The sequence below is a fragment of the Histomonas meleagridis genome (assembly GCF_020186115.1).
Source record: "Histomonas meleagridis strain 2922-C6/04-10x chromosome Unknown contig_24, whole genome shotgun sequence".
NCBI classification, from domain to species: Eukaryota; Parabasalia; order Tritrichomonadida; family Dientamoebidae; genus Histomonas; species Histomonas meleagridis.
In genome coordinates this window covers 122,020-147,638 of record NW_027150826.1, presented here as the reverse complement: position 1 = coordinate 147,638, position 25,619 = coordinate 122,020, and the positions used below count along the sequence as shown (strand labels likewise).

Here is a 25,619-nt window from a genome sequence, read left to right as displayed (position 1 = left end):
GAATTGCAGAAAAAACTTTAGAAAAATTTCCATTTCCTATAGGTTTGAGATGAGAGTAATTATTTAGAAGTTGGTTTTGGGAAGGTTCTTCCGTTTGATATATTTGTTCGGGAAACAGTTGGATATAATACGATAGGATTTCAACATATAAACTATTCAAATAAAATCTTACGATAGGAGCGACCAGAAGCAACGATCATATAGATTTTCCAAAATACCAAATTTAATATATAATGTTATATAAACAGATCATAATAAACATAAAATTATCCATTTTTTCTATGATTGTTGAATACAATTTTTGTTAAAATGTGGTAAATTTGTTATCAAGTTTTTTTTTTTTTTAAAATTGCATTTTAATACGAGTATAAAATTAATGGATACATTAAATAATTGATTTTTTGTGTCATTTTAATTTTTGAAATATCATCAGAAATTCCTAATTTTTTTTACAATTTTTACAACAGTTCTTTACTTGGTTACATCCTTACTACCAATTAATGCTATGTATGTTCCACCGGGCGATAGTTTATCTTCTTTTCCATTTAAAGATTTTAATACAATTAATATGGGGATTTTAGATATTTTTGCATACGGATCAATAGCCGTAATAGGCTTAATTTTAAAATCCAAAAAACAAAGAAATTATGATTTTGATTTATTTAATTTGATTTTTCTAAATGCAATATCAATTTCAACCACAGGAGTTTTCGTGAATATAATGAAAACTTATGTTGGAAGGCCAAGGCCTACACTTTATTCTCGATGTGGACAAGATTCAAACTATAAATCTTGTAAAAATTTATCTCATTTTAAACTGAATGATATGTTTGCTTCATGGCCTTCTGGTCATGCATCCACTGCAATGAGTTCTTCTATGTTTATCATATTATTTCTTCTTAAACTTCAAAAAACTTCATCATTTGAATATATGATTTATTGTCTTATTATTCTCTTTATTTCGTTTTTTGTTGGGATAACAAGGATAAGCGATCATTGGCATCATCCAGATGATGTTTTAGCTGGATTTTTTGTTGGATATGTAGTGACTAAAATTGTTTGGAAATCAACATATAAACTTATTTTTTGTTACCCAGTCACTAAGGAAAGTTCCATCAAAACCACTATAAATAAATAAATGTTTTTCTAATTAAAAATAAAACCTTCAATAAAGGTATTTTAGATAATGGTTTTATCTGTATACAATACCTACTAGAAACTCAAAACTCTAATCATTTACTATGTTAAACAAATTGCAAAAAAGCAAAAATAATAAAAATTATTTTTTTAAATAAAATTCAATTATTTTATGATTTCAATTCTAATTTAAATTTCAAATACATGAATAAAAAAAGGATAGTTCGATTTTCAATGATTAAACACTCGTGCATAAAACATTCCAAACCACCCAAACAACTTCTGGCAAGTTTTGCCCACAAAAAGTTGACAAATTCTGAGGTTTCCCTTTTTGGCCGAATAACCGTTTTTTAATTGTTTTGGATATTAAACAAGAAAAAAGCAGACTATGCGCTCTCCAAACAGAGATGCGACAGCGTATCATCCACTGTAAACTTACAACAGATGTAAGATATATTGGTGGCGCAGACTTAACAGTTGAAGATGATTTGATGATTGGATGCTTAGTTGTAGTAGACGTTAAAAACTCACTAAATCCAATATATAAAAAGTGTACAAAGGTAAATGTAGATGTTCCATATATTCCAGGACTTCTTTGTTTTCGTGAAGGCCCAGTTGTCGTTCAATTATATAACGAATTCAAAGAATTATGTCCTGACGCAAACATTGATGTTCTTTTGGTCGACGGGTGCGGGGAGTGGCATCCAAGAGGATTTGGACTTGCATGTTATGTAGGAATTGCATGTGGGATTCCAACAATTGGAGTTTCCAAATCATTTCTTTATGTTGGATCTGAACACCACGGAAAAGAAATTCATAAAATTGCACAAATTGAGTGCAAGAATTTTGGTGATGCAATGAAGCTTCATCATCAATTACAAGATGGATATTCAATTGATTGTGCAGTGTTGAGAACAACACAAAGCCATCCATTTAACCCAATATTTGTTTCTGTAGGTCACATGATCGATTATGATAGTTCAGTTGAGATTGTAAAAAGCCTATGCAAATTTCGGGAACCAGAGCCTTTACGCCTTGCTGATCGAATTTCACGCGAGTTTGTTCGAAAGCATAAGTAAATGTACTGGAATTGAATTTTTATTGTGCAATTGATGGAATTTCTTTCCCACAAAGAAAAAGGAACATCACGTTGCTTGGCAAAATATAATTTGTGCGTTCTATTGCCACCAGAGCAATTTTTGCTTGTCATCTTCAATTAACTCTTAAAATTTGGAAATATAAAAGGGTTCTTTAATATATCTGTACTTATTGCAATAAGCCTGTTGAAAAAAGGAATTGAATCAATTGATAAGGAACCAATCGATAATTGCTTACAATTTTTATGAACTCTTCTTATACATTTTTCATGATCTCTGAACGAAAAGTCATGATATTGACCAAATTGTGTCTTCTGTGGACAATATCATTAAAATTTCTTAAAAGCCAATATAAAATTTCCTCAACAAAATTATAAAAATGAATTATCTTTTAGAGAACAAAGCGTTATTAAGGAAATATCAACTGGTACAAAACCATTTGTTATAATCATTAAAATCCTAAATAAATCATTTAGATTCCTAAAGTATACTTTTTACTAAAAACAATATTTAAAAATTTAAAAATCCCACAAAATCTGTTCTTCATTGCCAAACGTGAAATCTGACATGGATGTCCAGATGAAATCATTGTTCATCGGATCACTTTCGAATGAATCATATAAAACACCTTCTATTTGATTTGGTGATGAGTAGTCTACGTTTGGCGTTGAAGCAAAGTCATTATTAGACATGAAATCAAATGCATTTGCTTCATTATTCTTTGTTTCATTCTGGATGATATCATTTTTTCTTGGTGCCCTAGATCTGTATTTCCTTTTTTTAATGTACGGTTGGTCAGTTTCATTTAACTTTTCAATTTCTTCCAAAACATCTAATGATTCATTTGTAAATTTTTCTTTTTCAATTCTAAGAACATAACGCTTGTCACCAAATTGGAATGTTATTTGTTTTGGTTTGGTGTAGTTTTGGAATCTCCTTCCCATTTATAATGTGAACTTATATTTCATTTTGACAATTAATTTTCCAGCTGTCAAAGAAACGTCATCTTTTGACAATAATTTTTCCAGCTGTCAAAGAACGCATGAGTTCGACAAAATATTTTCTTCAGAAATTTTTTTCAGATTTGACATTTCTTTTGCTGTGTCAAATTTGTATTAACAAATGACCGTTAATTAAAAATCTTTGTATTTAAGTGGTTTACATTTCAGGCCCAAAAGTGACAAGTTAAAGACGTTAATTCCAGGAAGGAAACTAAAATGGATGAGAACACACAAAAACTCGCCATTCAAACATTAAAAAAATTTATTTATCATCCAATCACAAATCCATTTATTAGAGATTTTTTACCAGATGAAGAACATCAAGCAATATATAAAAGAAAAGTGAAGCACCCAATTAATTTACAAACAATCCTTAATGAACTCGAGCACTCTAAGTACCAAACACTGAATGAATTATTTTCAAAAATTGATCTTCTTTTTAGCAACTTTTTTTCATGCTATTCTGTAGGTGATTATTTATACGATGTTGCAATTGAAGCACAACGAGTCTATAAAAAGTTATTTTATGGACTTAGGTGTGTATCGCTATCAGTTGATCAATGGTATCAAGAAATCACAAATCTTAAAGATAAATTATTACAGTTAAATTATAGTACACCACAAACAACTGCTTTTGTTCCAAAAGGTATTGATATGGACAAAGAAATATCAACACAAATACCTTCTGACAGTGATATCAGAGAATTCATTTCGATGGTCAAAAGTTTGAAAAGTGAGGAAAATCATATTGAACTTCTTAGCATAATAACGCAGGAGCAACCAGAGCTGACATCAAAAGAACCAAATCCACAATTTGATATATTATCTTTAAATCCAAAAACTTTTTGGATGGCTAAAAATTTTGTAGCACAAAAAATCAAAGAAGAGCTGCTACAGCAATAATTTGTGTGATATAAATGTAAAATTTGAAGCTAAAAAACATAATAAAGCTAAATAAAAAATAATGTGAGTTACAATATATTTGTTTTATTAAATTTGTTAAAATCTTTTTGTTTTTACACGACATACGCAAAATTGTATCCATATTAACAAAATTTATTGATGATTTCATTTGTATACAATCAGCAATTTAAAACTTAAGCTTTACCAAATATGTTTGTTATATTAATTTTTGCCATCATTGCAAATATTAAAAATAAAGAGTATTGTTGATTTAACACATTTTATATAAATTATAATAACTATAAGGATTTTCCGCAAAGTTTTCGCTTTGTTAAAATTTCAAAGATTTTTTATTTTAAAGCCTGAAGTGAAATTCATAATGCAAAGGATTATAATATGTCCTAATAACAGAATTATTTGATAATTTTCTAATCAAATTCCAATTGTTGAAATTTTATTTTGATTTCTTCTTGCCATGACATCCCAACAATTATTAAAAAATGGTTATATGAAATTATCATGTTCCGCGTATCTTGACAGCTAGAAAAAATAATTAACTTTTTTTGCAAAAAAACCGTTTGATAGTATTGAAAAGGTTTGGAACAAAATTTGTCGGTTTTTGGTTGTAATTTTAACGTTTTCCTAAAAATAAATGCTTCTTCTTTTTGCATCAATTGCATTATGTTTCAACTGTACAGATGCACAACCAAATCAAATGTTATGCACAAGTGATACGGAATGCGAATTAGATGTAAGTACAACATTTCAATGTTATGTTTTCCCAAGTGTAATTTGTAATGGATCCAGAAGTTTCGAAAAAACATTCCCCTGCAGATACTGCTATCAGCAACGCGAAAGTGATATTGAATGTGAACCCTTAACAAAGTGTAATCCAAAATTAGATTTTTTCACAACTACTTGTCATTCAACTGTTCCTTGCCTTGGTAACTCAATATTTCAGAAAACTACCACATGTTCAAAAACTTCTAAATCACAAAGGACAGCCGTTTTCCTTAGTCTATTTTTAGGAATATTTGGCGCAGATAGATTCTATCTTGGATACTATGTTTCAGCATCTTTCAAGCTTATAACACTTGGCGGACTTGGTATAGTTTATGTTATCGATTTGGTATTAGTTATTATTGGATACCTTGGTCCTTCTGATGGATCACTCTTTGTTGAAAGAATTTGATTTGGTTACTAAAAACAGGTATATTCGAAAAAAATTATTTTTACTAATTTTATCAATATGATCGAAAAAATATTTCAATTTTTCTTTCAAACTTCTTTTATGTTTCGTATGGTATGTAATACAAATCCATAAAATTCTCTAAAAGCAAGTAAGCATTTTAAAATTTATAAATTTTGAGAAAGCTGCATTGTACTTTCAAAAAAAATGCCTTATTATTTAGAGTAAATGTCACAATGCTTTTTAGAATTACCAAAATCAAAATCAAATTTAGAAATTTTTCAATTTAAAGTTTTTTGTTTAATTGATTATTATTATAACAAAAACTTACCATTAAAGTTACTCATTGCTATTATAAAAATCAAATACAAATACACAATTTAGTAAAACAAAATCTAATTTGTACTTTGAGTAGTATTGTTTGGTGGAAGCTGCTTATTAAAGAAGGTGAGCTGATTCTGAAGAAGAGTATTTTCCGCTTCCTTTGTTGATATTTTTCTTTCAAGTTCAATTATTAGTTCCTTTAACTGCTTATTTTCTTCACAAAGGGATTTGAGGTATTCCCCTTTTTTCTTTTTTTGCTGTTTAGTAAGCTTTTGTGTGGATTGAAATTGGAAATCTTGATTCGAAATCAGATCTGGTTTTTTCTGTTGTGTTTTTTGTTCACTTTCATTGTTTTTCTTGTCATTATTGTTTAAGAATTCAAATGATTCCAAAAAGAATTCTTGTTCATTAAATGACATGTTTTCTGTTTTAAAATTCTTTCTTTATAAAATAAACCAAAGAATTTATGGGCATCCAACAAAGATTTATCATGCAATTTTTTTGTATGCAAAATGGCATTTTCTTCTGATTAGAAACGGTTTTGATCCTTTGGCGGATCCCAATGTTCATAATTTTTTCCTTTACATTCATCTTATGGAAATGTAAAGATAAAGATTGTAGTACAAAAGAGGGTAGCTTTATTGTTCCATTAAGGTATTCTAGTGAGTCCCTTTTAAATTTAACAATACCTGTTGTAATGACAAACGCTAATTCGAAAGGAATACCAATTGTTTTTTTAGGGCCAGGAAATGGTGTTGGAAATATGCTTAAAGATTTTAATTTTGCAAATACATCATTTCCAGTTAATCCTTTATTTTTCATAGGATATCGTGGTGTTGACTCAGATATAGTACCACAAGATGGAAAAATCAAGTCTTTAATTTCGATTGAATCCAATACAGTCAAGGATTCATTACTCTCAAAAATCATAAATTCTGTCATAAATTCCGAGAATTTTCATCTTTCTGATTTTGGATTGACCCAACGCTCCAAGGATATCATCAAATTTATTAAGGATGAAAATATTGAATTTTTCCATATCATTTCAGTTGGTGAAGATGGCTCTCGTATAGGCCATTTTCTTTCATCACAAATTCCACAAAATGTAGTCCGTTCTGTGTTTATTAATCCTAGTGTTCCAATTCCACATAATGACACAACGGTCAGATTACTTGCAATTTATCGACGAATTTGTCGGAAAGATCCAACCTGTCCATATCCACAAATCAAATGGCTTCCAACCACATTTCCGAAAAACATCTTTAATGTATTTACTGTTAATCCCGAACGTATTCGCTTCAATTTAGAGCAACAACTTCGAAACCCATCAACGGCACCGAATGCGTTTGAAGCACTTCAATCTATTACTGATGGTTCTAAATTTGGATATCTTTCATTGTCAAGTTTGACAGGGCCTGAAATGCTTGACTTGAAGTGGAGTGACATATTGCTTCATTCGTGTACGGTACCACGTGATAGTTCTCTTTACTTCCTTCCATCAATCGAAAAACTCTGCGAAAATTTGACCGTTAAAGAAGAATTGCCTGGAAAAATCGAATCACCTCTTTTAATTATAAGTGGTGAATTAGATCTACCAAGGCCAAAAACAACAATAGAGTATTACAAAAACAATAGTTTAATGCCTTCTTTAGTTGATCAAATTTATTTAGAAAAAGCTTCATCTAGGTTTGAAATGCTAAGACCAGACGTTTTAAAGGCAATTTTGAGCTTTTTAAATGAAGGGAAAACAGAATTCCAACTTAATGAACCTGAAAAAATAGTTTGGAAAAATACAATTGGTATGACATCCATTTTGAAATGGGGTATGGGAATTGGATTTGTATTTTCATTAGGTAGTGTTGCCATTGTATATTATTTGTCTAAAAAAGGGGAAAAAGGAGATCGCAAAAAGAAAAATGACTGATTAGATTTTTTTTCTTTTATTATAATTTGTTTTATTAAACACTCAACAAAATACTTTTTATTTTATGTTACAATTTTTTTTTTTTTATGAAAAAATTAGAATTTTAAAAATAAATTAAAAGAACAATTCATAAAAGTTAATATTTTTCGAGCTAGTTTTTAATATTTATAAAAATCGGATAGTTTTTTTAGATAAATAGTTAGATAAAATTTTGTGTATAATATTTGAATTTATAATAAGATAAAGATATATGGGATTTGACTATTTCATCATTCTAGATAAATTAATTTGGAATTTTTTTAACACATTGTCGATAAAAATAAAAGGATAAGATGATTTAATTTTTTCATCGCCTTTTTTGGCGGCAATAAATTTTTCAGAGGAAAAGCTTTTGTGAGGGTGTTGTATAGAAATATGATTTAACATTTCGTTCAAAGATCTTCGATTTTTAGAAATTGTACATCTGAGATAACTTTTTCATAGACTGGTGTCGTAAATTGAATAATATCGTCTTTGATCTCACCTTCGATTCAAAATTGAAAGAAAAGTGGTTGGACTATCGAATTTACTTCATTTATGAAAAATACTGAAGAAAGTACCTACGAGGCCTACGACAAAGACCCCGAAGAGATTTTCAAGCATTTTGGCACCGATCCAGTGAAGGGTCTTACAAATGAGAAAGCCCAAGCCAACATCGAGAAATTCGGAAGGAACGCATTTCCACCTCCATCAAAGAAATCCATTCTTTCAATGATTATCGAGCAATTCCAGGACAAGATGGTTCTTGTACTTCTCTTTGCTGTTGTCTTAGGTTTTATCTTTGCATTCATTGAAGAAGATCCAGAAGAACGTGTTACAGCTTTTATTGAACCATGGGTTATCATTGTTATTCTTGCCTTAAACGCCTTCATTTCCGTCATGCAAGAAATCAATGCTGACAAAAGTGTCGAATCATTAAAATCATTCCAACCAAACAAGGCTCACGTTATCCGTGATGGCGAAATCGTTGAGATTGATGCCGAAGATATCGCATGTGGTGATCTTGTTGAAGTTGGTGAAGGTCATCAAGTTCCAGCTGATGCACGTGTCATCAAGATCAAGTCAACTGTTTTAACAGCAGATCAATCCGCATTAACTGGTGAATCTGTTGGTGCTAACAAGACTGTTGAGACAATCCATGATAAAGAACTTGTTCTTTCCCAAAAGACAAACTGCTGCTTCGGTGGCACACCATTAACACGTGGACGTTTCCAAGGTGTTGTTTATGCTGTTGGTCCAAAGTCTGAAATCGGTAAGATCCAAGATGCTGTTCATAAAGCTGGTGAAACAGAAACTCCATTACAAATCAAGCTTGACAAGTTTGGTGCTGTAATTGCCAAATCAATTCTTGTCATCTGCATCATCACATGGCTCGCCAACATTCCAAAATTCAAGGAAGCAGGTCATGGTAATGTTATCAAAGGTGCTCTTTCCTTCTTCAAGATTGCCGTTTCACTTGCTGTTGCTGCTATTCCAGAAGGTCTTCCAGCTGTTGTTACCACCACATTATCTCTTGGTGTTAATCGTATGGCCAAAGAAAAGGCAATTGTCACAGCACTTCCAGCTGTCGAAACACTTGGTTGCACATCTGTTATTTGCTCTGATAAGACAGGTACACTTACAACTAACCAAATGACCGTTAAAGCATTCCTTACAGTCGAGAACAAAGATGTCAACGTCTTTGAAGTTGAAGGTGATTCATATGCTCCAAAGGGTGAAATCAAAGCTAATGGTGCTACTGTTAAAAACTTCCCACAACATAAGGCTGCTCAAATGGCTGCTTTAATCGCTACAACATGTAACGATGCTACAATCATCTGTGAAGAAAAGGATGGCGTTGAAGAATTCAAGAGAAATGGTGAACCAACAGAAGCTGCATTCAAGATCCTTGCTGAAAAGATCGGTCTTCCAGATGATGAAGAAAATTCTAAACTTATGAAGATGTCACCAAAGGAACGTAACAACAAAGTTAGTGATTATTATCTTAACAAATATCCAAAGGTTCGTACACACGAATTCACACGTGATCGTAAGTCAATGTCTGTCATTGTTGGTAAGGACACACTTGTTGCTAAGGGTGCATTCGAAGTTATCCTTGGAAACTGTGATCGTTATATGGATGATGCTACTGGTGAAATCCTTCCACTTACAAAGGATGTATTCGAAAAGATCGATAATGTTCGTAAGCATTGGGCTGGCGGTTCAAACTGCTACAGATGCCTCGGCTTAGCTTACAAGGATGCTCCAGATTACAAGTCATGGGATGTCAGCAACATCGCTCAATATGAAAAGGGATTAATTTGGTGTGGTGCCGCAGGTATCATTGATCCACCACGTCAAACAGTTATTGCTGCTATCAAGGAATGTCACACAGCCGGTATCCGTGTCATCATGTGCACTGGTGATAATCCAGATACAGCTGCAGCTATTGCAAAGAAGATCGGTATGATCCATGAAAATGATGATATCACTGGTAAAGTATATACTGGTAACCAATGGGCTAAGATGACAGATGATGAAAGATTAGAAGCCTCCAAACATGTTGCTGTTATGGCACGTGTTGAACCAATCCACAAACAACAACTTGTTGATTGCCTTCAAAAGCAAAATCACATTGTCGCTATGACTGGTGATGGTGTTAACGATGCTCCAGCTCTTAAGAAGGCAGATATTGGTATTGCTATGGGTTCAGGTACAAAGGTTGCCCAAGACGCAGCTAAGATGATTCTTTCTGATGACTCATTTGCTACAATCGTTAAGGCAGTTTCAGAAGGTCGTGCTATCTATAATAACACAACAGCATTCATCCGTTACTTAATCACATGTAACATTGGTGAAGTCGTTTCATGCTTTGTTTCATCAATCATTGGTGGTCCAAACTTATTACGTTCTACACAACTTCTTTTCGTTAACCTTGTTACAGATGGTTTACCAGCTACAGCACTCGGTGTCAACCCAGCAGAACCAGGAGTTATGGACATGCCACCACGTCCAAAGAACGAAGAAATCGTTACACCACTTACACTTTGCAGATATATTGTCGGTGGTATTTACTTAGGCTTTGCTACAATCGCCGCCGCCTACTGGTGGTACCTTTATGACCCAACAGGCCCACACATCACATTCAAGCAAGTTCTCTCATGGAGCACAGCACCACCTGAAATGAAACATATCTTCGATGATAATACTCCATCAACAATGGCTATGTCTGTTCTCGTTGTTGTCGAAATGTTCTCTGCTATGACAGCTATCTCTGAACGTCAATCAATCTTCACATTCCCACCAACAAAGAATAAGATGTTAGTCTTGGCCATCGTCGGCTCACTCCTTGTTCACTTCCTTACACTTGAACTTCCAATCGCTCGTCGTATCTTCTCTGTTGTCAAACTTGATCTTGGCCATTGGATTGTTATTTTAATTCTTGGTATTCCAACTATTATTATAGAAGAAATCTTCAAGTTCTACATCCGTAGTCATACTAAGCACGTCAACCCAGATGATTACTAAATAATGGGATAAAAAATTAATTTGATTTTTTGTTTTGTATCGTCGACTCTTTCCATTCAATTTTCGTCTTTTGCATTTGAATTATCTACTCGAATTCAGTTCGTTTTGGGGTGCACCGGTAACCCATTCTGTATCGCCAAAAGTGACAAATGTAAATTAATGAATTATACCGCGTTTTGAGATGTTTGGAACAAAGAAGGACATCCATACGATAGCTCAAAATGACAAATTTGAATTCTATATATTTCTTTGTGCCACATGGAGATATCTCCATTGGATGGATCCAATCACAATACCTTTTTGTAAATATATATTAATGTTTGGATTTATATAATCTGAGAAATTAAATTATATGTTTTCAATTTGAATGATGATATTTGTGTAGTCAATGGTTGTTGCAACAAACATATTTCTTGTTTTTGTTTCATAGCAAATTTGCTCATATAAAATATATATATAAACATCTACTTACATTAAAACCTAATCAACTAAACAACAAGATTGAATAAATATTTAGTATCTCGTTGCGAATAATGTGATTAAATACCATTTACTGAGTTATAGAGACGTCTTCTTCATCCACGCGCACTCCATGATGGCGTCGGCCGTGGCCCTTTTTTCTGGATCTGGCTCAAGCATTGAGTCTAACATTTCGATAGCTTCTGTTGAGAGTGGTGGATAATTAATTTCGTGGTTGAGAATTTTTTGCGTGATTTTTTCTGCATCAATGCCGTTAAAAATATTTTGATATCTTAACGTTGACAACAATAAGACTCCGCACGCCCATATGTCGGCTTTCTTCCCATCATATGGTTCCCCTGAGAAAATTTCTGGAGCTTGATAATTCAATGTCCCATATTTTCCTGTGATTTTTTGATTTTGTGGAATATAAGCTGCATTAAAAAATCGAGAAAGTTTAAGTTGCTTTTCTTTGTCGAAATATAAGGATTCAGGTCGAATGTCCAAATGAACTATGGAATTATTATGAAGATATTGAACAGCAGACATAAGTTGCTTAAAAATAATACGAGCAGACTCCTCATCAATCGCAATTTCGTTTTCAAGTATTGAATAATAAGAATTGGTCTCATGACCAAGAATTGCGATAATTTTATTTTGATGAATGACTACTTCAACAAATTCTTGGATCGAAGGATGGCTAACAGAACCTAATATTTCAATTAGATTTTCGATATTTATACAATTTGGATTATATTCTAAACTTGAACGATCAGAAACATAACCAATAAAATTCTTGTTGTCTTTATTGCGTGTCACTTCTTGAATCATATAATAGCTTGTGTTATCTCGATTATATGGTTCTTGAAATGTATATAATTTTTCTCCCATAAATTGTTGCAAAAAGTGACAAATTTAAAAAAAATGAAAAATTATTTAATAGAAGAAGTTTCTATATTAAATAGTTGTTAGGTTTTTATTATTATTAAGACAAAACAATTAGTTTGTTTAACTAATTCGCTAATTAATGAATTTTCCAAAATGATATAAAGAAATCCTTCCAGTAAGAAGTTCTTCGTTGTTGAGCAGGAGCACTGGCTAAAGTTTTCTCTGTGTCAATATTCTGTATTTTATTTTGAGAATGTTGATTTTGTATTTTTTTACCTTTGCATACATTTTCACATACAGCGTGGCTGTTTTCTTCTTCATCAGAGCCATCACAACAGTCACAAATTCCATCCCCAACACTCCAAAATGGAATTAATTTTGGTGTATCTCCTTCATTTTTACAGTAAAAGTAACCCTTTTGCGATGCAGAAGTACCTGGTTCATCTGATCCATCTTCACAATCAGCATAATTATCATTTATCTTATTTAGAGGAATTGTTTTATTTGATGAAAAACAATGAAACACATTATTTTCAATATCCATTGCATTTTTATATTTTTCCCACATCTCAGGGGATGACCCTCGTGGTGGAACGAATGTTTCTGTGCAAATCAAGAACAAAAACATCCTATTTTTCTGTAATCATTTTTCAGAACTTTTAACGGTTTTCTATCGGAAAAAATGGCTTCTTTGGTACAACAAGCAGTCGATGCAATTATTCGACCACCAAGAACAGAATATGATCACACTGCAATGCCACTTTATCTAGATGCAGGAAAAGATGGAATTTATATTCGTCATCCAATCAGATTTACTACAAAACGAGGTATTAATTTAGTCGGATCAATTTATCATTGTCAAAATGTTGATATTATGGAAGGTGGCCCATGTGTGATTTATCTACATGGTAATGCTTCATCACAACTTGAAGGACAATTTTTAGTTCCAAATTTTTGTCCTCACAAAATATTTGTATTTTGTTTTGATTTTGCTGGATCTGGTTGTAGCGAAGGTAAGTACATATCACTTGGTTATTTTGAAACATCAGATACACTTGAAGCCATTACTTTATTAAATGAAACTTTTAATATGGGCCCTTTTATATTATGGGGTCGTTCTATGGGCGCAGCAGTTTCCTTGTTAGTCGATAGTCCATTAGTTATCGGTAAAATTAGTGATTCATCATTTACTTCAATAACAGATATGGTCTCAGCCATTGGTACATCTATGAAATTACCGTCTGCTTTTATGCCAGCAGTAATTTGGTTTCTTAAACGCAAAGTTATTGAGCAAGCTGAATTTGATTTATCAAGTGTATCTCCACTTAACGCAGTAAAACATAACAACTATCCAACTGTCTTTGGTCATAGTGAAAATGATCAATTTATCCCATTTATACAATGTCGGGAATTATTTGATGCTTCAATAAACCCAATGAAATACATGATGGTGCTTGCTGGCGGCCATAACAGTCGACGCGAAGAACAATGGCTCCATCTCGGGATCACATTCACGTTAAATTTGCTCGGAATTGATGTTCCGAACTTAGTAATATCTGAAGCTCGTTCGCTTCAAGAAGCTGTTTGCCACTTTAACTCATTTAATGAACTTGTAAAAGATTCGAAAACGCGTAACAAAGACGAAGAAGAAAACGAAAATAATAATAATACGAACGAAAATACCGAAAATAAAAACGAAAGCGAAAATAATAAAAATAATAAAAATAAAAAACAACATAAAAGAAAGCATCACATGCATAAGAAGAAAGAAAACAAATTAACAGACGTAACAGTGCAAACAGATGAAATATTTCAAATGCCGCCGCTGAAAGAATCGTTGTCAACACAACTGTCGCAAATATTTGAGGAACAAGTGAAAGGAGACGCAAGCAAAGAGGAAACAGCAGTGCCGAAAATGAGTGATGAAAAAGAAATTTTGTCTTCGTCATCAGGGGAGGCAAGTGATGAGGATTTGATCAGTTTTGATTGAAAAAATATATAAATAGTGTTTAAATTAGAATTTAGTTTTTGGAGCTTTTAATTACCACAACTTTGAAGGTCAATTGATAGAAAAGAAATTAACTCTATGAGATGAGAGATGTGTTTTGTGTAACAATTACAAAAAATATTATTCTTTAATTAAATGGCTAAATCAGATTTAAGCATTGTATCATTTTATACTTTATGTAATGATAAGGATATTCGAGTATTTTAAATATTATAAGCATAAAGATTTATATGTTTGGAATTTTGAACAATGTTCATGCAATTTTTTATTTTCAATTCATGATTCTTGTATTTCCGTTATTACAAACATTAATTTCTTGAATTTATTTACGTTAAATAATAATTTCATCATGGAAATCCTATTTGCTAAACAAAGAAATTGGATTTTGAAAGATTTCCTTTTAAATAAACTATACAAAAACACCCGTTTTTTATCTGTCATGTGAAAATGAAGCGTTTATAGTTCAACAAGCCGCTTAAATGTTGTGAAAATTCATCATATTTTAACTGCTTTACATGTCAGATTTTGGGACTCTCTGCGTCCTCAGAAAAGTGGCTCTTTTATTCAGTAAATGGAGATAATAATGCATACAAAAAGTGGGTGGGGCATTGAGGTGATTGTGTTTGAAAAAAATTTATCACTTCAGAAATAAACGTCTTTTTGAATAATTTCTCTGTATAAAGTATTGAAATTAGGACTCAAGCAAGATCAAATGCACACCAACTACTATGAGGTTCTCGGTCTTCCCTCAAATGCATCAAACAGTGACATAAAAAAGGCATACTATACTCTTGCATTAAGGTATCATCCTGACAAAAATCCTTATAATGTTGAAGAAGCTACAAAAAAATTTGAGCTAATCAGAGAAGCATATAATACACTTTCCAATAAGATTTTGCGGGAAAACTACGATAAAAAAAACTACCAAATTACTACAAAAGTCCCAAAAGGATCTTTTTCAAAAAGATCAAATACATTTGATGATCTATATTACCATTTCTATGGAAAAGACGATGACTTTGCGAAAGAAGTACATGATGGGATATATGGCACAATACGAGTTCCAGTTGATTGTACATTAGAAGAATTGTTTGATGGAGCATCAAAAATTGTAAAATTTAACAGATATATTGATGGCAAGCCTAATGCGCGCAAGGCAAAAATCACTTTAAACAAGGGCATGAGCAATGGTGATGTTATCACTTTACAAGGAATGGGAAATACGAAATCAGGACATCCACCATGTGACGTAGAATTCATAATCCGCGAACTAAAACATGACGTCTTTCGCCGTGAGGGGGATAATATTCATTTGGAACAGACAATCTCCCTTCTTCAAGCCCTCAGATGTGTCGAAATTAACATCAACGGAATTGATGGGGAAAAACTCGAAATCACAAAAACGAAAACTATACAGCCAGAGTCCAAAATGACATTCCATGGAAAGGGGATGCCTAAGGCTGGCGGAGAGAGAGGAGACCTCATTTGTCGATTCCATGTTGAGTTGCCAAAGAGTCTCTCTGAGGAACAGAAACAACATTTGATTTCGGTATTTACAGAGTAAATTATTATAAAGTTTTGTATAATTAATATGTAAAAAGTGAAATTTAGCTGCGGAAATTTTTCTTGAAATTGTTATTATTTTATGGGGGTACGTAAGAGTTGAAGTGTTTGGCGTAGATTGAGATCCTTTTTACAAAATGATCTGATTAGATTTTTCAAAATAAATGAAATAATTCTATTTAATAATGCTCAAAACCAATATATTATGCATAGCCAAAGTTGATTTTAACATATAATATTGAACTATGATAATTTTTTTTGATTCATTTAATTGTTGAAAGGGTAATTGCAAGAACTTTTTTTTGAGTAAATTTTGGCTTCCTTTGCTTGGTTCCAAAAAGCATTGCAACTAATACAATTTAATAAATTAAATCTCATCATAAGATATGGTTGTCATTAATTAAAGAAATTCCAAAAAGATTCGCACATTCACATGATTGGATCGAGGTAAAATTAATTTAGTGTTTTAATCCCCTTTGTTCAAGTAATGCCTTATAGGCTTCGGCCTTCTTTTGAGCTGCCTCCCTGCGTGCTTTCTTCTCTTTTAAGAACTTAGCCTTGCGGGCAAGACGGCGTGGAGTGATAAGACGTTGAATCTTTGGTTGTGTGAATTTGCCTGGTTTAACTTCACGACGAAGAACAAGTTTGGTAACATCGGCCTTCTTATCAGCACCAAAGATAGCCCTGATCCTTGTTGCACGCTTTGGACCATAACGACGTGGAACTACTTTATCAGTAAGTCCTTCGATTTCGGCATCTCCTTTCTTAAGAACAATGAGATGAAGAGCAGAGATTTCTGAGGAAATAACACAGCCACGAACTGTCTTTCTCTTGCGTTCTCCATCTTTGCGTGGGCGATAGCATGATGTGCCTGCACGAAGAAGAAGGCGGACACGACGTGGAGTAAGAACACCTTGTTTCATTGGAAAGCCTTGTTTATCGAATCCACCACCAAGACGGAAAAGATAGCCTGCAAATTGTTGTCCAAGAATGGAACCATCGATATCTTGACCAAGACGGTGATCGTAAAGACTGTTAAGAGCAACTGGATCTTCAACATCAATGCAAATTTGTGTTCCGTGATCAGGATAAGCTAAAGTAAGCCTCATGAAAAGGAAGGACCATAACCGCAAAAAATTGAATAGCTTATTTTCGGTTATTGGATGTGCTTTTTTTTTCTGTTATGAAATAAGTTATAAAATTTCAAAACCGTCAAAAATTGAATGCGATTTCATGTATCTCGAAAAATGGAGTATATTGAAAATAATGAATGACTTAAGAATACTTAATAACTAAAGTTTAGATCATAATTTAAAAAAATATTTGATTTAATGATAATTAATGAAGATATTTGAATTTAAAAATTATTAAAACCGTTTTGTTTCAATGAAATTATTTCTGTCACCTAATTTCAATAAAAACATATTCCTTTTTAGGATGAAATAGTTGATTTTTTTTTTAATTACATTCGGTAAGAAGATATTTTTTTTAATTAACTTTTATTTATGGAAGTACTCTCCATGATACTTTTGTTTGATATCCAAAGAAAAAAACTTGGTATTTAAAATGAATTTCTCTTCATTATTGGCAATATCCAATTCAAATCAAATCAAATGCTTTTGTATGAAAAATTCTTTTAAACTAATTGAAATCAAACAGGAATGTTAATAAACAAAATTTACACATAGTTTAGTCCGGTCTTATCTTACTCCCAATGATATTCCTTACGTCCATATCATCATCATTTTCCAACAACTCAAGATAACTCTTTTGGCTTTTGTCGAGTAATCTCGCCAGCATTAGTCTCACGTTCGAAACTGGATCCTTTACGACGTCTTCCACGATATCTTTCAAGTTATCCAATGCATCAATTTTCACAATCGCAATTAATGCGATTTCTCTAATGTGATAATCCAATGATTTATACATTTCTCTAATTTTATTTTCGAACGATTTCAACATTTCATCAGTTCCAAATATTTTTGTAATTTCCGCCAAAGAATTCGCAGCGTGAGTTCTAACAATTGCAATTTTATCATTTAATAAACAAAAAACTGTATCTTTAAAATCATTATTAAACTCTTCGAAAGAAATATCATTTGATTTCTTTATAATGAAATCGATTATTTGATTCTTCATTCTCCAATCACATTCATCAATTATCGAATTAACTTTTGACATTATCGAATCAATACAAACACCAGTACTTAAAATGCATCGAATGATTTCTTTGTCCATTTCTTTATTTCCTTTTCCTAAGTTCTGTTGGATGAGTTCACTTGCTTCAGTTTCATCACATGCGCCAATTTGTAATAAAATTGGTAACTTAGAAAACACATGAAACTTTTCTTCGTCCATTGCAAATTTCGTTTGCGCATATTGAATAGTTAAAACTCTAATGAACTTAATAGGAAGTGATTTAGTGAATACTTTAAAGACATTTTCTAAAAGCGATTGATATACAGATGGAATTAATCCTAAGAAGACTTTAGTACCATCTTCTTCACTAAATATTTGCGCTTTTTCAAATACTTTAAGATAAAATTTCTCACAAAGTTCTTGATTCGTATTTAATACAGAAAGAATTTGTGGAATTGATTCAAGAACATTTCGACTGATAGCGTCTTTGCTTAAAAAATACTCAATAAGTTCATATAAATCATTAGGTTCATATTTAACATCTTTTAATATTAAATACATTTTTGTAATGATTTCTTCTTTTCCAGATTTTTCTGTGGTTTCAACATCTTTGCTTTTCTTGATGATATTGATTAACTCATTATATCTTTCAGGTAAAAGTGAAAATGTTTTATATGTAATATTAACTACAAGTGTAACTAATCCATCGTTTAAGAAAGTTTCAATGAAATCAAAAAATTTGGAATTTAATATTTCATGTGGAAGTTTCTTGAAGATGTCATAAGCTGAGGCTGAAAGATTATTAAAAACAAGCTTACGCCTATTGTTGGATGCAATGCGATGTATTAATGATAAAATTTTGTCAATGTTGTTGACACCATCAATCGAATCAAATGCTAATGGTAACTTCCGAATAAAGCGATTTAATGCTGCATTCATAAGACCACTGTCGAGGATATATGGATAAAGATAATCGAGGGTGTTTGAAGGCCCAATTTTTTCTACAATTGGTCTGAGATTTGAAACAGCTGAAAGTTGAGCTGTTTTGGAATTAACACGCAGCCTGGAAATAGTTTCAAGTGCTGATTCATTAAGATCAAAATCATCAGGGAAAATAAGAGATTTATGATTAGTTGTAATAATATGTATTAAATCATCAATATGATTGAGAGAAGATTCTACGTAAGTGAAATTGTGAGTTGAGGAATAACTGACAGCTTTTTCTTGAGTGGTATTTTGAGTTTCTTCAAGATCGATCTTATTTCCAACCAAAATAAAAGAAGTAGTTGAAGATATACTTTGTGGAAATTCATCTATCCATGCGCATAGATGATCAAATGATAAACTGGAGTCAATAGCATACATTAAAATGATAATATTTGAATTTTGAAATATATCAAAATTTTCATGGCTAAAACATATCTTCTGAGTTTGTTCATCACTTGATGTATCATTTTCCTTTTCGATTTTTATGTCGTATGTAATAAAATCATATTTTACATCTGAATTTTTGATAACATCATTGCATGTGAGTTTTTCAATTACAGATTTTTTTCCAACACCAGGATCACCAACAAAAATGATTTTTTTGTTTGTTTCCATTGTGTTTTTATTTGCGGTTTTGATCGTCTTTTCGCTTGGCCGTTTTTCAGGTGAATAGCCGTTGTCTTTGAATGCATCCGCCTGAGCAATGTATAGTTTACATATATCATATTGAATATTCAGTAAATCTGCGGATATTTGAGAGATAACCATTCGTGGTTCATTTGTGATTGGTTGTTCAATGTTTCAACAGAAATGTTATTTTCTCTTTGCTTTCTTACCATATCTCATTTTGTTGTTACAATTTTTTCCAAGAAATTCTGTTTCAAAAATTTTTATAGATCGATCTATTTTCCATACAATTAATCACATAAAATTATGTACCTCAATTTATAAACAAGGTGTCTCTTTTACAGGAACATCATTTCTTGTTGAAGAAGCCAAAATTTGTAAAACAATATATTTTATTCTTCTGAGATTTAATGAATTAAATTTATCAAGGAAAAAATATTTCTCACTGTTAACGAAAAGTAACATTACCAAAGAATTATTCAAAATAGAAACCATGAAAGCACGATTGATTAGCTTTATTATTTTCTTGTTTATCGAAAATGTAAAATTTAAATCATACACCAAACATCTGAAAATAAAAGATAAAATCAAAGTTAAATTTTTTTTTTTTTTTTTTCATAAATTCTTTTCAAATGTTTAACGAATCTAATTTAACTCTGATAATACGTAGTTCAACTGAATTTAATAATTTTTCTGATGAGATAAATAAAACAAAATATGTTTTTATTAGTGAAAATATTATGGCAATACCAGATAATGCATTTGTTGGATGGCAATCAATTGTTTATGTTAATTTTGGTAAACCAGTTTCAATTATTGGATTTTCTGTTTTTTCATCATGTCCTAAATTAGAAACAGTTATTTTTGGAGAAAATGTTACAAAAATTGACAAATCAGCATTTTCAAATTGTGCTTTGATCCAAAATATTACATTTCCAAATACAGTTCAATTCATTGCTGATGAAGCATTTTCAAATTGTTCAAATTTAACGATTTTATCACTTGGTTCAGGTTTAATAAATATTGGAGATTTCGCATTTTCAAATTGTTACAGCCTTAAATGTATTAATTATTATGGTACTTCTGAACCAAACATTAGTAAGACTGCATTTTATAATGGTCAATGCGATAGTTATTACAAATCCATCATATGATAGAACAACTTTTAGTAATTTTACGGTGAACAAAGAATATATTAAAGGTGGTGTTTGCTCACCAATATTAACATATACATTTGCACAATCGAATATATTTACACAAACAAATACATTTCCCCAATTAAATACACTTACTGAATCTCTTCCAAATAATTTAACTTTATCTTTTTCATTTATATTAACAATTTCATTATCTGTTACGTATTCACTAACTATTTATGAAGCTCAAACAAAATCATTTTTATTGTTTCAAAATAATTCAGTAAATACTTATATTGAAACAAAATTTATTTATTTTGATTATACATATATTATTTATTCGTCATATTATAATTATTATTCTAATTTTTATACATTATCAATTTTAGACGAAATGAACCACCTAATGGAATTTCAACCTCTGTTTTAATTGGAATTATATGTGGATCAATTGCATTTGTTTTACTAATAAGTGGAATTGTTATATATTTAGTAAAAAGTCAAAATAAAAAAGTTGAATCTTCTGCAAAAATGAAAAACAAAGATTCAACTACATCAAGTACAAAACAATATGAAGAAATAAATAAATTGAATGAAGATATTATAAAAGAAGATGAAGATAATTGGATATGAAATTGAAAATATTTTTATGAATCTAAATTTTTTTTAATGAAAATATATTATAATATTTTTTAAAGTGAAAATTTTTGTTATGTGATCCTGATTTTTTTCTAGAAAACATAAGTCTTGGTTTATCATTATAAATAATAAAATGCATAAAATTTCTACTTCTGTGTAATATGGGATTAAAAATACACTTTTATATGTATATTTCTTAAATTTATAGAAAGCAAACAGTTTTTCATTATACATAAAAAAATTTTTTTATATAAATAATCCTTTTGATATCTTTTGATAATAATTTTAGAAACATTTCAAATATATATTCAAGAAGTATATCAAATTTAATGGAATTGTATGCAACAAATGCTTAGCTATAATTATGCAATCATTAATCATAAAAATGTTTTTATTTTATCTCAATTATCAAAAATTTTATAATTTTTTATTTATTTTTGTAACTCTCTCTTATAATATTATATTTCTATTACAACACTTCTATAAATTTTTTTTACATTTCATCAGTTGATCCAATTAATTCCTCCAATGTTTGTCTTATGTTATACAGAGGATCATAATAATTATCTTCTTCATATATCTGTAGGATTCCTTCAAATTCATCGAAGTTTATCGCTTCCAACATTTCGTTTGTTCTCTCGAATTTGACCGCCTCATCTATAATAAATGGGAAAAATTGGCCAAATTCATCACAATAATCATTATCCTCCACATTAAGCAAGTCAAATAGACATGAAATTATACTCGGCTGTATTATTTTTTCGACTTCGCTTTCGTCAATTTTTAATGCGATTCGAAGTAAACACATCGCAGACAATAGACGAACTATTGTTTGACCATTCTCAATCTCATAAAATAAGAACTCATAAATAGGAAAATTCCATATACTTGTCGCGATTTCATTAGGACAAATTTTAAGGATTCGATGAAGACATTCGAGATTATTTTTCAGGAACCATTGTTGCTGATTTGGAACAAAAAACATATCAAGCAAAAGAGGAATCTCATTTTGATTATCAAATATATTATGTTCAAATAATCCACAAATAATCAAAAATGAAAAAGCACTTTTCCGGTTTAAAGCCAAACCGTTTTTCGTATCGTACGTATTCAATTCCAATATTCTTGAAACTTTTTGACTAACGTAAAACTGTTGGCAAAGTTCAGAAATTTCTTCGGGTGATAATGAATCATTGGTTGTTAAAATTAGATGAATAGAGTGAAGCACATATTTCATTCCAGTTGGATTTTGTAACTTTAAAATGAAATTAAAAAATTTAAAAATATAAAAAACGACATCTCTCGGTAAATTTTGGTTTCTAGAAAGTTCATGAAACATATATGGAATATACTTGTTTTGCTTTGACTGAAACATTTTTAAATAAGACTTTGAAGATTTATATAAAATTGAGATATCAATTTTTTCAAAAATTGGGAAATTTGGAAAATTATATAATATGTTACCAACCCATTGAAATACAAGACATTGATCTGGAAAAGTTGCCTGAAGATTTCTCATTATTGAAATTTCAAATGAATTTTCAATCATTTCATTTAGAAGCTGAGGGATTTTCTTTGATAAAATAGATAAGCAAGAAAGGGAGTGGTGCAAAATTGAACCAAATGAGTTTGCTGAAAGCTGAATAAGAATTTTAATTGTTTCTCTTTTATTTAAATTAGCAATAAAACTGATTTCATTCCTTCGAAGAAAATTATCTAATAGTGATAATTCTATTAGCATTCTACCCCTATTTTCAAGAATAAATGATGCATGGATTTTTAGTAAAGTTAATTGTAATTTTTTTAAATCAAAGTCAAGAAATTGCTCGGTAAGCTCTGGATTTTCCAAGTCTTCACATTCCCCTAAAGCATGAGAGCTTTTGGCGGATTCTCTTTTGTATTGCATTTTTAGGTATAAACGTTTCAATACAAAATTATCGTTTTTTCACAATGCAAGATAAAATTCAGTTTGATCCAAACTGTCCAGAATCTATGGATCCTGCATTGCTTCGTGAGGAACTTTGTAAAGGAAGACACCTTGAAGAAGCAGCAATTGTTTCAATTTGTGATAAATTAATAGAAATTCTCACAAGTGAATCTAATGTTCTTTATTTACAATCACCTATTACTGTGGTTGGTGATATTCATGGTCAGATTTTTGATCTTTTCAAAATGTTTGAATTATCAGGTCAAATTTCAGACGGAAATAAATATTTATTTTTAGGAGATTATGTTGATCGTGGGTTCAGTTCGATCGAAACCTTTGCCTATCTTGCACTTCTTAAGATTAAGTATCCAACGTCAATTTATCTTTTACGTGGAAATCATGAATCTCGTCAAGTTAATCAAATGTATGGTCTTTTTAATGACTGCCTTCAAGTATATGGTCATGCAGCTATATGGTTTTTATATAACGAAGTATTTGATACGTTACCAATTTCCGCCATCATTGACAAAAAAATTTATTGTGTTCATGGTGGCCTTAGTCCAGATATCAAAATGGTCGGTCGTATCTTCACAGATATTCAACGGAAACAGGAGATTCCACAATGCGGACCATTTGCAGATCTTTGTTGGTCTGATCCAGATGACGTAAAAAAGTTCATACCCAACAAAAGAGGCGCTGGTTATATATTTGGCCCGAATGAAGTCGAACAATTTCTTCATTTAAATCGATTAAATTTCATAGCGCGATCACATCAACTTTCAATGGCAGGTTACACGTGGCTATTTGACCAAAAAATTGTAACTGTTTGGTCGGCCCCAAATTATATGTATAGATCAGGAAATAAGGCATCTGTCATGAAGGTAAGTGAAAACGATGCAACCGAATTCTTGGTATATACAGAGGATTCAAGGAGTGACAAAAAGATAGAAGACCTAAAGGTGCCATATTTTGCATAGAAAAAATCATGTAATAAAATTTAATTTAATAAATTTAGGATTGCTATTAATGCCGAAAACGATCCTTGAACAAACGATAGAAATTTCAGAATGACGATGGTTTTTTTATGTGGAAAACAGTTTCCTGGCCATTCAATTTATCTATCATATGTAAGCATCAAAATTTAAATCAAAAATTTCACTTCTTGCTGAAATGCCACAAACACATTTTTCATTTATGAAGCTTAGTTAAAGTGTGGCTTTCGAATCTATTAATCTCAATTATCGATCATCGCTTAGACAGTTTCTATCGGCACCCCCCAGAAATTTTTTTGTCCAATTTCATAACGAGCATCGTAATTGTCGTAATGAGGTAAACGGTTTTCAAAAAATGAAATCAGACGGAATAGTGGAATCATCATGTCTAGGGAATTTTATCAAAAAATTTGCCATCGTAGATTGGATTATTGTATTAATTATTGTTGCGCTCGCTATTTTTTCTAAAAAATCGCCATTTCCTTCTGATTTTATTCCAACCATAAGCACAGGTATTGACGAACCGAAAAAGTCTGTAACAGTTCCGGTTGCTGTACTCTACATCACAATCTTTTTTGGTGGGATTATTCTTTTAATTTCATTTGGAATCATCTGTTCTACAAAAATCACAATATTAATGCAAACATTAGCTTCTTATTGTTTCTCTGTAGTTTTTACTTTTCTTGTTGTCGTATTGATTCAAAATATGATTGGACGTCCAAGGCCAGATACAAAATCATATTGTGGTGGAAACGGATCATTCAAAGATTGTACTGAATCACTCAATACAAAACAACTCACCGAACAATACAGATCATTCCCCTCACTCCCCTCAGCAATTGCAATGGCAGTTGGTGTATTTCTTACATATTTCCTTATTGAGATTTGGTCAACATATTCATTGTTCCAAACATTTATTTCGTTAGTTCCAGTTTGCTTGGCTTTGTTTGTTGGTGCCTGTGAAATTTGGGATCGAAATTGTCACATAGAAGATGTAATTACTGGCTTTGTAATCGGTTCATTAATTTCATTTGTTACAGTCAAATTCTTTACTCAACAAGTAAACGAGCGTAACGAAATGAAACGTGAAGAATCTACATCTTCTTCATTTCGTATTTTATTCACTAATTAAT

At 31.2% G+C, this 25,619-nt stretch overlaps 10 protein-coding genes across 10 annotated transcripts; 6 read left to right on the top strand and 4 right to left on the bottom strand.

The window, feature by feature from the left end:
• Positions 1-1,544: 1,544 nt before the first annotated feature.
• GO595_003944 (endonuclease V) lies at positions 1,545-2,216 on the top strand (the record flags this gene model as incomplete). The annotated part of the gene is made up of 1 exon (XM_067917020.1): positions 1,545-2,216. The coding sequence occupies one exon, from the start codon at positions 1,545-1,547 to the stop codon at positions 2,214-2,216; it is 672 nt and encodes a 223-aa protein (XP_067775839.1).
• A 536-nt stretch (positions 2,217-2,752) lies between these two features.
• On the bottom strand, positions 2,753-3,178 carry GO595_003943 (uncharacterized protein; the record flags this gene model as incomplete). The annotated part of the gene is made up of 1 exon (XM_067917019.1): positions 2,753-3,178. The coding sequence occupies one exon, from the start codon at positions 3,176-3,178 to the stop codon at positions 2,753-2,755; it is 426 nt and encodes a 141-aa protein (XP_067775838.1).
• A 3,035-nt stretch (positions 3,179-6,213) lies between these two features.
• GO595_003942 (alpha/beta hydrolase) lies at positions 6,214-7,575 on the top strand (the record flags this gene model as incomplete). The annotated part of the gene is made up of 1 exon (XM_067917018.1): positions 6,214-7,575. One exon carries the CDS (start codon positions 6,214-6,216, stop codon positions 7,573-7,575), a length of 1,362 nt encoding a protein of 453 aa, XP_067775837.1.
• A 576-nt stretch (positions 7,576-8,151) lies between these two features.
• On the top strand, positions 8,152-11,121 carry GO595_003941 (SERCA-type calcium-translocating P-type ATPase; the record flags this gene model as incomplete). The annotated part of the gene is made up of 1 exon (XM_067917017.1): positions 8,152-11,121. One exon carries the CDS (start codon positions 8,152-8,154, stop codon positions 11,119-11,121), a length of 2,970 nt encoding a protein of 989 aa, XP_067775836.1.
• Positions 11,122-11,679: 558 nt separating this feature from the next.
• On the bottom strand, positions 11,680-12,471 carry GO595_003940 (CBL-interacting serine/threonine-protein kinase 25-like; the record flags this gene model as incomplete). The annotated part of the gene is made up of 1 exon (XM_067917016.1): positions 11,680-12,471. The coding sequence occupies one exon, from the start codon at positions 12,469-12,471 to the stop codon at positions 11,680-11,682; it is 792 nt and encodes a 263-aa protein (XP_067775835.1).
• A 679-nt stretch (positions 12,472-13,150) lies between these two features.
• GO595_003939 (Clan SC, family S9, unassigned serine peptidase) lies at positions 13,151-14,458 on the top strand (the record flags this gene model as incomplete). Its single annotated transcript, XM_067917015.1, has 1 exon — positions 13,151-14,458. One exon carries the CDS (start codon positions 13,151-13,153, stop codon positions 14,456-14,458), a length of 1,308 nt encoding a protein of 435 aa, XP_067775834.1.
• Positions 14,459-15,188: 730 nt separating this feature from the next.
• GO595_003938 (dnaJ-like subfamily B member 1-like) lies at positions 15,189-16,040 on the top strand (the record flags this gene model as incomplete). The annotated part of the gene is made up of 1 exon (XM_067917014.1): positions 15,189-16,040. The coding sequence occupies one exon, from the start codon at positions 15,189-15,191 to the stop codon at positions 16,038-16,040; it is 852 nt and encodes a 283-aa protein (XP_067775833.1).
• Positions 16,041-16,497: 457 nt separating this feature from the next.
• On the bottom strand, positions 16,498-17,148 carry GO595_003937 (40S ribosomal protein S6; the record flags this gene model as incomplete). Its single annotated transcript, XM_067917013.1, has 1 exon — positions 16,498-17,148. One exon carries the CDS (start codon positions 17,146-17,148, stop codon positions 16,498-16,500), a length of 651 nt encoding a protein of 216 aa, XP_067775832.1.
• Positions 17,149-17,728: 580 nt separating this feature from the next.
• Positions 17,729-19,543, bottom strand: GO595_003936 (HEAT repeat family protein; the record flags this gene model as incomplete). The annotated part of the gene is made up of 1 exon (XM_067917012.1): positions 17,729-19,543. One exon carries the CDS (start codon positions 19,541-19,543, stop codon positions 17,729-17,731), a length of 1,815 nt encoding a protein of 604 aa, XP_067775831.1.
• A 4,016-nt stretch (positions 19,544-23,559) lies between these two features.
• GO595_003935 (Ser/Thr protein phosphatase) lies at positions 23,560-25,618 on the top strand (the record flags this gene model as incomplete). Its single annotated transcript, XM_067917010.1, has 2 exons — positions 23,560-24,453; positions 25,019-25,618. The coding sequence occupies 2 exons, from the start codon at positions 23,560-23,562 to the stop codon at positions 25,616-25,618; spliced, it is 1,494 nt and encodes a 497-aa protein (XP_067775830.1).
• Between the last annotated feature and the right edge of the window lies 1 nt (position 25,619).